Consider the following 14,865-nt stretch of genomic DNA (forward strand, 5'->3'; position numbering starts at 1 on the left):
GCAGCTGGCTGAGGCGTTTCCTGACGTATGGAGCAAATGAGGCCACAGGAGGTCTCTCAACGAGGTGGCTCTGCAACGTCTCCGTGAGGTTTGCTTGGTGAAAGCTTTTCCTTTTTAGAAGTGCATGTTCTGCGAGTAGCAGCTGGCTCCCTGGTGCCTTTGTTGAGTCGCAGTTGTCTTTTAAACTGACATGGACCTGATCTGAGACAAGTGTGGGTCTGGCAGAAAGCTGACCTGAATATAACAGCAGAACCTTGAGGTCTGACTGCTCTTTGAAGCCATCTGGGATGTGATGCAGGTGTTTTTGTGCTCCTCAGTCCTGATGTGTTTCCTTCCATCAGTCCAGTTCCTCTGCTACGGCCAGCGAGATCACTGAACCCTGTGAGCTGGGTGGTGAGCCTGAGAGGAAGTGTCCTGTGGCGCTGAGCGTTTCTCCCCACTGAGTCTGTGTTGCCCATTTCTGGCTTAATGACCTCATGTTGCCGATGGCTTTACTTTCCATCTAGAACCCCAGGCGACCGATGGACAGCAGCTGCACCCCACCTGCCAAGCGGCTCAAAGCGGGGATGCACAGCGTCCCCTGCAGCGCCGGGCAGGGGCAGCCGCAGCAGCAGCCCAGAGCTCTGGAGAATGGCACCGCTCCCAGCAAATCTGCATCCCCGCAGCCAGGGAGGGGAAAGAAGAAGGCAGGACCGCCGATCCCCGCCACGCACGTGGCACCGGCAGCAGAACGGCCTGCCAGGAAGCGACGGGCCGTCTCCTTCCCTCCGGGATCGGTGGAAGCTGCCAAGCCGGTGTTACAGAAAAGGAGGCGGCTGACAGCAGCAGATGTTGGTAAGAGGAAACTCCTGCTTTTCTGCCTGCACCCATTGAGAGGCTGGGTGTTGCCCTCCCCCTTTGGTACAGTGCTGCCAATTGGAAGGGCTCTGCCAGCTCTGCAAGAGGTCTCCTTTGCCAAGTTAGTTGGGATGTTCTGTTGTTCTGTGATAACGCAAGGGTGAAGGGACCCAGAAGGACTGGGTATAAAGTTTGTGTTGGGCACTGTCTGTGTGGAGACTGCTTTTGCGTGGAGCCTGTGCAACGCCTGAAGCAGGCTGTGCTCTGTGTGAGACAAAAAAGCAGTATCCAGTCCCTCCTTCTCAGTTTTGAAGGCCAGGGTCTGGAAGTATGACGTCTTTGTGTTCCAGGAGCTCCTGCAGCCTGGAGGGTGATGATGTCCCTGAAGTCTGGGCTGCTCGCTGAAAGCACGTGGGCCTTAGACACCATAACTGCCCTGCTCCACGATGACAGCAGCGTCGCGTCCTTTGACCTCAGGCAGGTGGGTGCAGATGCTCAGCACCGAGCGCTTGCTGAGCTGTGGATTTCCATGTGGTTGGTGTGCAAGCGCGTGGTCTCTCCTCTCTGGTGGGACGTGTCGCCTCTAACGTATCGCAGAAAGGGAACCGTGGTGGGGAGGCCAAGAGGGGCTTTGCAGCAGAGCGCTGTGAAGGGCTGAAGGCTGCTCGCCTCTCCTGGTGCAACAGCTCTGTCTTTGCGCACGGGTCAGCGTGCAGCGTGGCTTGGATGCCTCTAGAAGGGGCAGCCTGTCTCCATGATTTGCCTCGTGCCTGCAAGGCTGTTGTAAAAACTGTTGCACTATACTTTAGAGGCTGCTCTGCTTAGCATTGCCTCTCTCCTGAGCGTTACTCAGAGAGGAGACAAAAACCGAGAGCATGCATGTTTGCACAGGTACGAGCAGGCTGGATCCTGACATTCAGGGATTATTATTTAAATTATTTTGTGGTCACTGATCCATCTTTCCTTCCTTCCCCTCCCGTTTTTCTCCTCCCCCATAGCTGCCCGGCCTGCTGGAAGTCCTGGTGGAGTATTTGTGGCGCTGCCTGATCGAGGTCTTTGGAATCCTGGAGGAGTACGAGGTGGGTATTTGCCCAGGGCAAAGCTCACTGTGTGGGTTGGAGAGCGCCCACCTGCTCTGGCAGCTTGGCGGCGGAGATACCACTGAGCACATCCAGACCCACTTGGAGAGCAAGAGAGAGCGCTCTGCGGCTGAGAGCAATGGAAATGCTCGGGAAGGGCAGGCTGCTCCATCTGTCAGCTCCTCAGCAATTCTGGAGGATGAGCCTCGCAGCAGAGACGAGGCACCGCTCTGCCTCACCCACGACTGGCAGGACTCTGTGGCGAAGCGCTGCATCTGTGTGTCCAACATCAATAGGAGCTTGTCGTTTGTGCCGGGCAATGACGCCGAGATGTGCAAACACGCCGGACTGCTGCTGATCTTGGGGAAAATGCTGCTCTTACACCATGAGCACCCAGAGCGCAAGCAGGCAGCCCTGAGCTTGGAGAGAGAGGAGCTGGAGCAGGACCAGGGGCTGAGCTGCGGCCAGGAGGAGTGGTGGCGGGACTGCCTGCAGGAACTGCGTGAGAACACCCTGGTGACGCTGGCCAACATTTCCGGCCAGCTGGACCTGTCCCCTCTCCCAGAAAGCCTCTGCTTGCCCATCGTGGACGGACTCCTCCACTGGGCAGTGTGTCCATCAGCAGAGGCCCAGGACCCTTTTCCAGCGCTGGGGTCGACTGCCGTCCTCTCCCCTCGGAGCCTGGCTTTGGAAACGCTCAGCAAACTGAGCACCCGGGACACCAACGTGGATTTGATCCTCGCGGCTCCCCCCACCAGCCGCTTGGAGATGCTGTACAGCAGCCTGCTGCATTTGCTCCGCGACAGAGAGAGCCCGGTGTGTAGAGAGATGGCGGTGGTCCTACTGGCCGCCTTGGCACAGGGGGACAGCCTGGCAGCGAGGGCGATTGCCTCGCAGGAGAGGAGCGTCGGCAACTTGCTGGGCTTCTTGGAGGACGGCCTGGCCGCCGCGCGGTGCCAGCAGAGCCAGGCCGGCCCGGTGCCCGAGCAGAACGCGCCCTGCGAGCCGCCGAGCGTGGACATGATGCGCCGAGCGGCTCGGGCGCTGCTCGCCCTGGCTGAGGTGGGCGAGAGCCGCTCGCAGTTCACGCTGCACGAGTCGCGGCTGTTGGACATCTCCGTGTCGCCCGCGGTGGATTCCTTGGTCTCCCAGGTTATCTGCGACGTGCTGTTCTTCATTGCCCGGCCCTGACAGCTGCGGGGTGCAGCTCACCCTGCGTGAGCGTGCGTGAGCGGAGAACTGAGAAGCCGACGGTTGCCCTTTATTTATGCACAGCCACCTCGGGAATCCGCTGCCTGCCCTGCGCTGTCCTGCTTCTCTCTTGGAGGATGATGTCCCCATTTCCTTTCCCCTTCTCCTTCAAATTTCTTCAAATTTGTCCCAAATCCCTCATTAAAAGACACAAAATTCTTTCTACGCGGAGGACTCTCACATTTTGTTTTAGCCAAAGTTACTGTCTTCTACCATGCGTGTGGGGAGAACAACGTGTCCCCCTTTCCCCACCCCTTTCTAGCATGACGAGTCACCGCGCTGATGACCTGCAGAGCGAGATGCAGGGATTTGATCTCTTGCCAGGCGTCCCTCCCTGGGGGATGCTGTACAGGGCTCTGCCTTTTCAGTCATTGCTGCCTCAGCACCACTCAACTTGCAGTGTCTTTTTCCTGCTTTTGTTTCCTTTCCAATTGAGGTGTGAGAAAGCCCTAGGACTTCCAGCCGAAGTTGCAGATGCAGACACACAACTGTCATTTTTCAGCGATGACTTCTGCACTGGGAACCCAGAGCGACTGGGGAGGGAACAAAGGGGGACACTGAGGGCGGCCCAGGGGCCCCCAGAGCTACTTGGACAGGGACCGAGGGGACATGGGGGCACAGAACCAGCAGGGAGGGGACAATGGGGGGACGCTGGGTGCACCAAAACTACCAAGGGACAGCAGGAGAACACGGGAGTAATGTGGGGGCCCAAAAGAGTGAGATTATGGGGGCATCCCATTGGGGTTAGGGGCTCCTAGAGGTCCTGACTTTGGGGGGAGGTGATGGTCTTGGTGGTGGGAGGGTTAGGAGGTCTCTCATTGGGGCTGGGGACTCCGGGGACTCCAGGGGCTCCTATATGATTTGTTGGAGGGGGTCTTACTGGTCTTGGGAGGACTGGGGAGTCCCATTGTGGCTGGGGGTCCCGTTGGGTTGTGGGGCTCTCTGGGCTCCTGTTTTAATGGGGAGAGTCCTAACAAGGGCTGGGATGGTGTGTGCATTCCCAGGGGTCCTGTCTTTCTTCCAGGGGCTTTATTATATCTGGGAGGAAATGGGGAGTCCCATTGAGGCTGGAGTTCCCACTGGCACTGAGGGATTTTGGAGGGGTTGTGAGGCCCTGGGGCAACGTGAGGGGACTCCATAGGGGTTGGGATCCCCGGGTTTGCAGTCACCCCACAGAGACCTGCAGCCTGGAGCTCTGGCTCCACCCCTTCCATCTTGCCCTCCCGGCAGCCCCTCGAGACACCTCAGTGTCCCCTCAGCGACTCCAGGAGCCCCTGCTCTGCGGCAGGATGCAACAGCACCGCTCCAGAACCACACTAGGCGGTTCTGTGGCCAGGGGCTGGGGGTGAACCCTGTCACCTCCCTGCCGGGTCTGGGGGTCTCCAATCTCCTGCCATTTCAGAAGGGGACATGGTGGCATCAATGGGACATGTGGTGATGCCAGCGTGTCAGCGTCATCATTTCCTGGTGACTGTAGGGGCTGATGACCAGAAACATGGCAGACACGTACAGTCCTGTGTCTGACCGTATTCCATATATCTAACCACATGTCTTTGCCCCAGATTGGCTGGGTGTGGATTGCCCATTCCTGGGTGGCCCACTGTGCAATGCAAAGAGTGAGCCCCCGGTACACAGCCCAACTATCTGTGCAGATGTTCAGGATCCCGTCACCAGGTTCCTTGGTTAGAACCATGCACGTGGCTCACAGTTCTGTCCCTTGGCTGCTCTGACCATCCCCCTCGTCAAACCAGATTGTCTTGGTGGAGGGATGGGATGCCATTGCTCTCCACTTGCTCGGGTTGCCCTTGCTGGACCCATCTGTGTACCAGGCATCTTCAGGAATGGGATATTTCCCTCCTGAATGGGGCTCTTCTCTGGTGGAGCGACCAATGTTTCTTTTGATGATCACCGTGTTGCTCACCATGTTACTCGCTGGGCCTAGGATCTCCTGAAGTTCTTCTTCCAATGGGGATGTGGACAGACTACTCTTCTGGCTGAGACAGGCGACCCATCGTGCCACTGTTCTTGCTTGGTCCACCCCCGTCTTAGGAAGGTGGGTCAGATGTTTCACCCACCCCTGAATTGTCAGGGTGGTCTTAACTATGACCTCAGCTGTTTGAGTTCTTGGCTCTACTGGCTGTAATGCAGAGGAGGCAGCCAATAAGTGCTTTTCAATCATACTGTCTCTTTCTTCTGCTTCGTGCCAGACCTGGGTCCAGAACCAGTGGGGGTCTGAACAGAGCTCCGGCGTTGCCACAGGCCCGAGCCAAAGCCATCCTGAGCGACATGAGCATCCGATTCAGCTGGGAGGGTAGAATCAAATATACCCAGTGCTTGGGCTGGTTTCACTGCTGGTTTCGCCTGTTGGAAAGCCTCCTGTTGTGTTCTCCCAGACCTTGCAGCATCTGAGAATTTACAGCCCGTCCTCTTTCTTGGAGATAGGTGGTCAATGAATCTGCTGCCTGTCCGACAGCCTCCGGTGAGTCGGATGTCAACAGGAGATCATCAATATAATGATCAAGTTGACATATTAGGCTTTTCCCAGTTTGCCAGGGCACACACCACTAGGTTATGGCAATATGTTGGTGCATGCACGTACCCCTGTGGCAGGACCTGAAAGGTCCACCACCTGCCTCCCCACGTAAATGCAGACTGGTCTTGCGATTCTTCAGCAGTTGGAATCTGAAGAATGCTGAAGAATGCATTTGCCAAGTCCAGGACACGATGGTAAGTACTTGAAGCAGCAGCCCGCTGATCATCTGGGCCTCAGTTTGCCATCAGAGATTGTCAGTGGTCATCTGAAGGCTTTGTTGGCTGTCAGAGGGCTCCACTGATCATCAGAGATCTTCACTGACGCTCAGAGGGCTTCATTAATCAGCAGAGGGAGTCATCAGTCATCAGAGAGGGGATTTGAGGTGCTTAAGTGAGGGGATCTGGGGACTCCATGTTGGGTAGAGATGGAGAGGAAGTGGGACTGCAGGAGAAGGGCTGAAGCAGATCCAAGTGAGGGGCAATTGGCTGCGATAAGGGAGGGGGTAAAAGGAGAGTGACGTGGGGACATCGTGGCCATGGAGGTGGAAGAGAGGGTGAAGGGTTTGGCAGGAACTGGAAGGAGGAACTGGGAGAGAGCAGAGGGAGGGTATTGGGGCTGCTTGGCAGCATGGAGTGCTCCGTCCCTTAGGATTTTGGAGGAGGCAGCACAGAGGAGATGGAGAGATCCATGGGTGCAGGACGTGGGGTGCAGGGCACGGAGCTGGGGACCCCTCCCAGCGCCTAGGGGTGGCCTCTGCCAGGCAGGGACAGATGTGAGCGGTTCCTCAGGGTCTTCCTTCTTCTTCAGAGGACTCCACTGGTCAGCAGAGGATGTCGGAAGGTGTCAGTGACCATGGAGAAGCCTTGTCCGTGCAGGGTTTGTGCCCCAGGACTTTGGGCAGGAGGAGGGCTGGCAGCAGCCCAGGGCAGGATGTGGGTCCCCTGGGGACAGCAGCCACAGCCCCTGTCCCGCCTCCACAGTGACCCTGGGCCATCCGTAGTCAGCTCGAGACCCTGCTCCTCTGCACCACAGAGCACGAGGGAAGGTCTGGGGGTGGCAGTGAGCCCCCTGGAAAGGGGTGGGGGGATGGTGCCCTCCATCCCATCCATCCCCAGGCCCTGACGCCCAGTGCTCAGGGCTCCGGAGAGCCCCAGGGGCTGCCAAATTTGATGCGTGTCATGAAGTGCTTCGTAAGGACAAAGCAGTGGAACGTCTTTATCCTCAAGAGAAGAGTTTTTAAAAGTCAGATGGCCTCTGCTATAGAAGCAGATGTCAAATGTGGCTTTTCTCCACGGAAAACTGATGCCTGGCAACTTGGAGACTAACGTATATGTGTATAGAGATGTTTTTTTCCCTTTTAATTTAAATAGCAAACTGAGTCTATACTTTTAATTCATGATGAAATGCTAAAAATGTGTACTCTTGTTTTCTGCCAGTGCTTGGCTGACGGAGTTTTTGGCCGTTCTGTGGCATGGAATGCAACCAGCATGGAAGCATCGTTTGTCGCTGTGGATTCTGAGTCAGATTTCTCACCCTGTGCTCATGATGGGTAAGAGTTCATTGCCCTTCATGCTTGTTTCTCTTTTCTAATTGCTCTTACGGTGCCTTATAGGGTGAGACGTATTTTGTTAGAATAACATGTAAGGTTTAAATTCTCATGCACAGTTCAGTGCAGCTGGGGATGTTAAGTATAAAACTGAGCAGACAGGAGAAAAAGCGCATATGAATAGATAGAGGGCATTAACCAAATCTGTAAGTAACCTTACTTCTGTGCCAGCATGGAGTTGCGGCATTTCTTAGCAGTGTGAAGTTTGGTCGGGAAGTCACGTGCTGTAGTTTTCGGGAGCAGCACCTCCTTGTGATGTATGGTGTGGGAAACCTGCGAGGTTCTGTTGGGAAAGTATTGCCATGCTTGGGATTCCCGGAAATAAGTACGTTTTTGTCCATGCTGGCATCTGTACAGCGCCTGAAAATAGTAACAGAACTGAAGCGCTTCCATATCAAATAATTGAGTTGGTTTGGCTGACTGAAGCAGGCAGCTCTGCTGAAGCCAGTGGCATCAGATGGGACACATATTCAGATGAGCTGCACAAAAGGTACTGGCTCCACATTTTGCTGTACAGTGGGGAGCAGAAAAGCACTTGAAGATTCAGCTTTCACACTGCGCTGTGTTGCTCTTCAGCCTGTTACCTGAACTGCGGGCTGTATGCGGTGCTGCAATTGCTGCTAGGATTTAAGCACATCTCCTGATCTTGGTCTCCTCTTTGTCACTTTCTCTCTTTTTTAGCAAGTCTGGAGGAAGCTGAGAGTACCAACATTTTGTGTTTTCTGCCAGGAATGTCACTCATCTTCAAGATTTTCCTTTCAGCTTGGTTAAATAGCATTGCACCAGGCTCACTCGCTTGCTGTGTGTTCCAGATTTGCATCCTGAATGTGGAAATGATTTATGAATTTCTCACATACTTTATCTTACACTAGATTAGTTGTAGATTTTTTTACATAAGTGAAGACTAAGTCCGTATAAATGATGGTTGATGCTCTGCTCTGCTATTTATTCCGAGTCCTCCTCATGCAATGGAATGTGTTTAATTGCATGGGGCCGGGTGATATCCATCCCAGGGTTCTGAAAGAGATGTGGTTGCCGAGCCGCTCTCCATCACCTTTGAAAAATCATGGCTGTCTGGTGAAGTCCCCGGTGACTGGAAAAAGGGGAACGTTTTTATAGAATCCCATTTTTAAGGAAGGGAGAAAGGAAGACCCAGGGAAGTGCAGGCTGGTGAGCCTCACCTCTGTGCCTGGGAAGATCATGGAGCAGATCCTCCTAGAAGCTATGTTAAGGCACACACGAGACAAAGAGGTGATTGGAGACAGCCAGCATGGCTTCACCCAGGGCAGATCGTGCGTGACCAATCTGGTGGCCTTTTATGGTGGAGTGAGGGTACGTTCAGCCCTGTACTTCCTGGCCTGTGGCAGGATGCAACAGGACCACTCCAGAAGCCCACTAGATGGTTTTGTGGCTGGGGTCTTAGTTGCCTTGGGTAGGTTGAGAAAGGGGAGGAGTGCAGTTGGCGCACGTGTATGAAGTGAGAATGAATAACGGGTGAAGCGACGCCTTAAAAATCGTCCTTTTTGGTGTGGACCCCACCCTGCTGTGTGACACGGGCTCTGGGATCCGCGCCTCTGCTTGTGACATCGCTGGAAGTTCCGAGTGCTGTAGGCGTGGGGAGAGGTGTTAGCAGTGCAGTGGCCATCTGCACGCGTCCCTCCTCCTGCTGCCCTTTGGCTCTTGTGCAGCCGATAGGTGCTCGGAGAGTGACCGCCAGTACAGAAGGATCTGTTATCCTCTAGTCGGTACCCGACTGTGGGAGAACAGAGGGAGCTGAAAGATGTTCGTCCCTTGGACTGTTCCTGTCTGGATCTGGTACCCAGTGGGTATTCTGTTGGTGCTGTCAAGCGCTGACGGTTTTGGTGGGGGTTTGTGTTTGGAGGGAGTTAGAAGTAGATGTTTGGGGGTTTTTTTGCAGCTCAAGCTTTGTTCCCCAAGTCCAAGGCCTGTGGTTCCCGCTGGGGAAGCAGTGTGAGGGAGGTGAAGCCCTAAGCAGAAAGGCGGCGGTGCCTGGAGCTCTCCGTCACATCTGTGCCCATCTCAGCAGCTGTGGTGCTGTCTCTGTGCACCTGGAGGATGTGGTGCAGAGCTCCGAGCCTGGTGTTGGTGGCACGCAGTGTGCAGTGGTCGTTCCCCTTGTCACGGAAGAGAAACCTTGCTGTTTCCAGCATGATCTAACAGGCTCCGTTGAGCCAGTCATGGAGTACTTCCAGCCCTGAGGTGGATGAACTCCCCCGCCCCCTCCTTTGGGTCCCATGTGGTGTCGTTTCTGGCACAATCAATGTAGATATCAGAGTTGGAAGGTGTCCTTTGGAAGGGTTTAGTTAGAAAAGCACTCTGTGCCTGGGTGTTTGGCATCCTGAGAAGATGACTTGATAGGTGGAGAACAGCATTGCACTCTGCACTTCTGTCCTCCCATGCGCAGGAATCACAGCTCTCAGCAGCATGGCGCTGCTGGATAGCACGTTACTGACAGTAAGGCGAGTCTCCTTCTTTGTGGCTCATCTGTCTCTCGGTGTTGCAGGACCCGTCTGGTGCAGGCAATCCGGTGCCGCCCCAAGCGCCCGGTGTGCAGTGGAACAGCGTCCTGCATCCTTCCATCAACCAGTCAGGCTTTGTGCAAGACCCAGGTATGTGAGTTGGGTTTGGAGCTCATGGTACAAATCTGTTTGTGAAGCTGGGTGCGTAAGTGAGAAGTGCCCGGCCTGATGACGTGCATTCTGTGCTGAGATAGCACCTGGAGGCTGTGCCAGCGCTGTTTGTTGCAAGCGTTCCGGTGCCTGGCACCACGTTTGACTGTTGCCAGTCCTTCGGCCTCTGAGTGTTCGATGCAGGCCAGCAGTTGGGCTTGTAAGATGTTTCCTCTGGCTTTGGCAAGACTCTCCTATGACTGCTGGTTTTCCAAGCTCTGCGACCTTAAGCTTCCCAACGAGGGGTGGCTGTGACGCTGTTGGGTCTCATTTCCCTGTGTGACAGTAAGGGAAAATGAGCCCAGAGTTTCAGCCTTGGTGGCTGAAGGTATGTTCCTTGGGTGAAAGAGGAAATGGAACCTGTTACCTTAGTGGGTAATGCTGGCACCCTACTAGCAACAACTGCAAAATGTGGCTGGGATGGTGCTGGCAGGGTTCTGTCAGTGGGCCCTGCGGGCCTTTGTTACTAAAGACACGCGTGTCCAGCGGCACCTCTGGGTCCTTCACTCACTGCCTGCTCCTCTCCCTGGGTGACCAGGTTACTTGCAGAGGAATGCTCAGATGCCGCAGCACAGCTCTTCCCAGTCCGGCTCAGCCTTATTTCTCCATCTGCCTTCTGGTGGACAGATGCACGCTGCAGTGGGGCCATATCAGCAGAACTGCATGGGAAGCCACAGACCCCAGGCCGGGCAGCACAGCCCTCAAGGTGAGGCATGGGCAGCTTCTCAAGGGGGAACCGCGTGCAGCGAATGGGAAAGGCCTCTGTCGGAGGCAACGTCTTGTCTTTGGAGAAAGCGTTTTGATTTGATTCTTCTTCACTTCTTGCATAGGCAATGCAAAGCAGTCCACTCCTCGTGAGCTGGAACAACCTGTGCTTTGTGTATTATGCTGGGAGTCACGAACGACGTTGCTCTCAGGGCTGGCTGTACTTTTAACCGTTGCATCTCTCCTTCTCACTTAGGAAGATACAGGCAGCACCCGCAGTGTGTTAAAGAGCCATTTGGCTACGCAGGGAAAGGAAATCCCACGTTCTATGTTTTGGAAAGGGTTTAGAGGCTTTTTTACATCCTGTGCTGTTCTGTATAGCTCAGTGTGGTTGACTGAAGGTTGGGAGAGTGCCAGACAGCTTTAGACTCGGGGTTGTTCCTTAGCTGTGTCAAAACGCACATTACGTGGCTCCTATGCAGGCGCTTTGACTTTTAGCACAAGTCCTAAGTCTCTCCCTCTTCTCCGTGAGTGACCTTGAAGTATCTGCTGACAGGAGGTCTGCGTGGCGGTTCATGAACGAACCAGTTGAACGATGCCGTCTTCCCCTCTTGCCACCCCTCTAGGAGCTTATCCCGTGTGGCCCAACTGCAGCGCTCTGCCCGGTGCCAACTTCTGCAGCGCAGGACTGGGAGGAAGCATGAACCCGGCGGCAGCAGGGAGCCAGTTGCGTGGCAGCGTTCCTCCTCAGCTGGGGGCAGGGATGCGCCCCCCAGCAGGTGGCATGGCTCACAGAGCACAAGGAGCAGCCGCCGTGTGTGCTGCTGCCAGCGTCATCCAGAACTGGTGAGGCTCAAACATTCCCTTGCTCTCAACGTATCAATCCATTCCCTCTGTCGTAGCTGGCTTGGAAAGCCATGGCTGCAGTAGCCCAAAGCTGGGGTGATAGTCAACGTACACTTGCTTCAAGATTTGCCTTCGGGAAGGCTTTTTCCTCTCCCTTCCCTGCTAACAGAAGAGGCCCAAACACCAATGGAAGCATCTTTATTTGGAGAGAATGCCTGTTTTTTCCTTGCCCTCTCCAGGCCACCCGGTTATCCCAGTGTGAACCAAGGGGGAATGCTGGGCACTGGACCTCCTTACGGACAGGGAACTAACAGCATGGCTGGTGTGATCAACCGCCAGGGCCCACCTTGTGCCATGGGTGAGAACCTGGCTAACGGCTCTGCAGGTAAGGCTGGGCTGAGTGCTGGGCTTTGAAGACTTCACGGCATGGATGGAAAAGCAATGTCACAAATTCCTGTGGCTTCCTAGGGGTGGCAGCAAGTCCTGAAGTGATGGGTCTGGCGAATGTCAAATTAACTCCTGCAAGTAAAAGAAGAAAGAGGGGAGAAGAGACCCAAAAAGCAGAACTCCAGTCAAAGGTAAAACTTCTGTTTGTTTGTTCGTTTGTAAATGACACAGTGTATGTATCTAGTAGTGAGTGCAGCGCCCGAGAGAAACCCAATGTGACTTGCCCTCTGCTGCGAGCAGAGCTGCCATTAGCGTGGCTGTTTGTGCAGGATGTGATCTTGCTGCTCCGTGTGAGCACAGTGTTAGGTCAGCAGCGCAGCCAGTGAGTGGGATATCGTCTGTTGGGATGTTTTCTCTTTTGGAGAGTGGCATATGCTGGCATCTCCTGCCAGGTGTGAGCAGCGGGGATGCAGCACTGTCCTCCCCATCCGTCTGCAGAGCTCAGTTTGTCCCCAAGTCAACGCTGGGCCGGCCTTGCCGTTGTTAGTTGGAGGGAATGGACCGGACCAGATGCTCCTGGTGGGTCGGTGGGTCTCTCCAAGTCTCCAAATGCAGTCCATAGCTAATGAGACTGTTGCTCGAATCAGACGTGGTCTCAGCAAAGTAGAGACTGTGCCAAAATCTACGTGGTGCTGCAGCCCTGGGGAATGCCTTGTGCAGCTGGCTGAGGCGTTTCCTGACGTATGGAGCAAATGAGGCCACAGGAGGTCTCTCAACGAGGTGGCTCTGCAACGTCTCCGTGAGGTTTGCTTGGTGAAAGCTTTTCCTTTTTAGAAATGCATGTTCTGTGAGTAGCAGCTGGTTCCCTGGTACCTTTGTTGAGTCGTAGTTGTCTTTTAAACTGACATGGACCTGATCTGAGACAAGTGTGGGTCTGGCAGAAAGCTGATCTGAATATAACAGCAGAACCTTGAGGTCTGACTGCTCTTTGAAGCCATCTGGGATGTGATGCAGGTGTTTTTGTGCTCCTCAGTCCTGATGTGTTTCCTTCCATCAGTCCAGTTCCTCTGCTACGGCCAGCGAGATCACTGAACCCTGTGAGCTGGCTGGTGAGCCCGAGAGGAAGTGTCCTGTGGCGCTGAGCGTTTCTCCCCACTGAGTCTGTGTTGCCCGTTTCTGGCTCAATGACCTCATGTTGCCGATGGCTTTACTTTCCATCTAGAACCCCAGGCGACCGATGGACAGCAGCTGCACCCCACCTGCCAAGCGGCTCAAAGCGGGGATGCACAGCGTCCCCTGCAGCGCCAGGCAGGGGCAGCCGCAGCAGCAGCCCAGAGCTCTGGAGAATGGCACCGCTCCCAGCAAATCTGCATCCCCGCAGCCAGGGAGGGGAAAGAAGAAGGCAGGACCGCCGATCCCCGCCACGCATGTGGCACCGGCAGTGGAACGGCCTGCCAGGAAGCGACGGGCCGTCTCCTTCCCTCCGGGATCGGTGGAAGCTGCCAAGCCGGTGTTACAGAAAAGGAGGCGGCTGACAGCAGCAGATGTTGGTAAGAGGAAACTCCTGCTTTTCTGCCTGAGCCCATCGAGAGGCTGGGTGTTGCCATCCCCCTTTGGTACAGTGCTGCCAATTGGAAGGGCTCTGCCAGCTCTGCAAGAGGTCTCCTTTGCCAAGTTAGTTGGGACGTTCTGTCGTTCTGTGATAACGCAAGGGTGAAGGGACCCAGAAGGACTGGGTATAAAGTTTGTGTTGGGCACTGTCTGTGTGGAGACTGCTTTTGCGTGGAGCCTGTGCAACGCCTGAAGCAGGCTGTGCTCTGTGTGAGACAAAAAAGCAGTATCCAGTCCCTCCTTCTCGGTTTTGAAGGCCAGGGTCTGGAAGTATGACGTGTTTGTGTTCCAGGAGCTCCTGCAGCCTGGAGGGTGATGATGTCCCTGAAGTCTGGGCTGCTCGCTGAAAGCACGTGGGCCTTAGACACCATAACTGCCCTGCTCCACGATGACAGCAGCGTCGCGTCCTTTGACCTTAGGCAGGTGGGTGCAGATGCTCAGCACCGAGCGCTCGCTGAGCTGTGGATTTCCATGTGGTTGGTGTGCAAGCGCGTGGTGTCTCCTCTCTGGTGGGACGTGTCTCCTCTAACGTGTCGCAGAAAGGGAACCGTGGTGGGGAGGCCAAGAGGGGCTTTGCAGCAGAGCGCTGTGAAGGGCTGAAGGCTGCTCGCCTCTCCTGGTGCAACAGCTCTGTCTTTGCACACGGGTCAGCGTGCAGCGTGGCTTGGATGCCTCTAGAAGGGGCAGCCTGTCTCCATGATTTGCCTCGTGCCTGCAAGGCTGTTGTAAAAACTGTTGCACTGTACTTTAGAGGCTGCTCTGCTTAGCATTGCCTCTCTCCTGTGCGTTACTCAGAGAGGAGACAAAAACCGAGAGCATGCATGTTTGCACAGGTACGAGCAGGCTGGATCCTGACATTCAGGGACCCTTGTTTCTGTTCCGAGCGGACAGAAAGCTCTCTTTTGCAAAGAGCTTATTGGCAGAATGAAAAGATTCCATTAATAAGCGGCTCCTCAAGATCTCTGCCCTTTATGCAGTGGTTGTCCAATTGCTCACAGCGACCTCAGAATTATTTTGTGGTCACTGATCCATCTTTCCTTCCTTCCCCTCCCGTTTTTCTCCTCCCCCATAGCTGCCCGGCCTGCTGGAAGTCCTGGTGGAGTATTTCCGGCGCTGCCTGATTGAGGTCTTTGGAATCCTGGAGGAGTACGAGGTGGGTATTTGCCCAGGGCAAAGCTCACTGTGTGGGTTGGAGAGCGCCCACCTGCTCTGGCAGCTTGGCGGCGGAGATACCACTGAGCACATCCAGACCCACTTGGAGAGCAAGAGAGAGCGCTCCGTGGCTGAGAGCAATGGAAATGCTCGGGAAGGGCAGGCTGC

At 55.1% G+C, this 14,865-nt stretch overlaps 2 protein-coding genes across 3 annotated transcripts in view; both read left to right on the forward strand.

Annotated features, from left to right (window-relative positions):
- Window positions 1-14,865, forward strand: part of LOC125685458 (AT-rich interactive domain-containing protein 1A-like) — a 41,940-nt gene that overhangs the window by 2,657 nt on the left and 24,418 nt on the right. The window contains exon 5 of one of the 2 annotated variants that reach the window (XM_048928520.1): window positions 12,387-12,791. The exons of the other annotated variant lie outside the window; for it this stretch is intronic. The gene's annotated coding sequence lies outside the window, so the exon portion shown is untranslated. Of the gene's footprint in view, window positions 1-12,386; window positions 12,792-14,865 lie in introns of those variants that run through there. 2 annotated transcript variants of the gene reach the window in all.
- On the forward strand, window positions 13,172-14,728 carry LOC125685372 (AT-rich interactive domain-containing protein 1A-like). Its single transcript, XM_048928366.1, has 2 exons — window positions 13,172-13,484; window positions 13,838-14,728. The coding sequence occupies exons 1-2, from the start codon at window positions 13,172-13,174 to the stop codon at window positions 14,143-14,145; spliced, it is 621 nt and encodes a 206-aa protein (XP_048784323.1). The 3' UTR covers window positions 14,146-14,728.

The sequence above is a fragment of the Lagopus muta genome, chromosome 28, assembly GCF_023343835.1.
Source record: "Lagopus muta isolate bLagMut1 chromosome 28, bLagMut1 primary, whole genome shotgun sequence".
Classification (NCBI taxonomy): Eukaryota; Metazoa; Chordata; class Aves; order Galliformes; family Phasianidae; genus Lagopus; species Lagopus muta.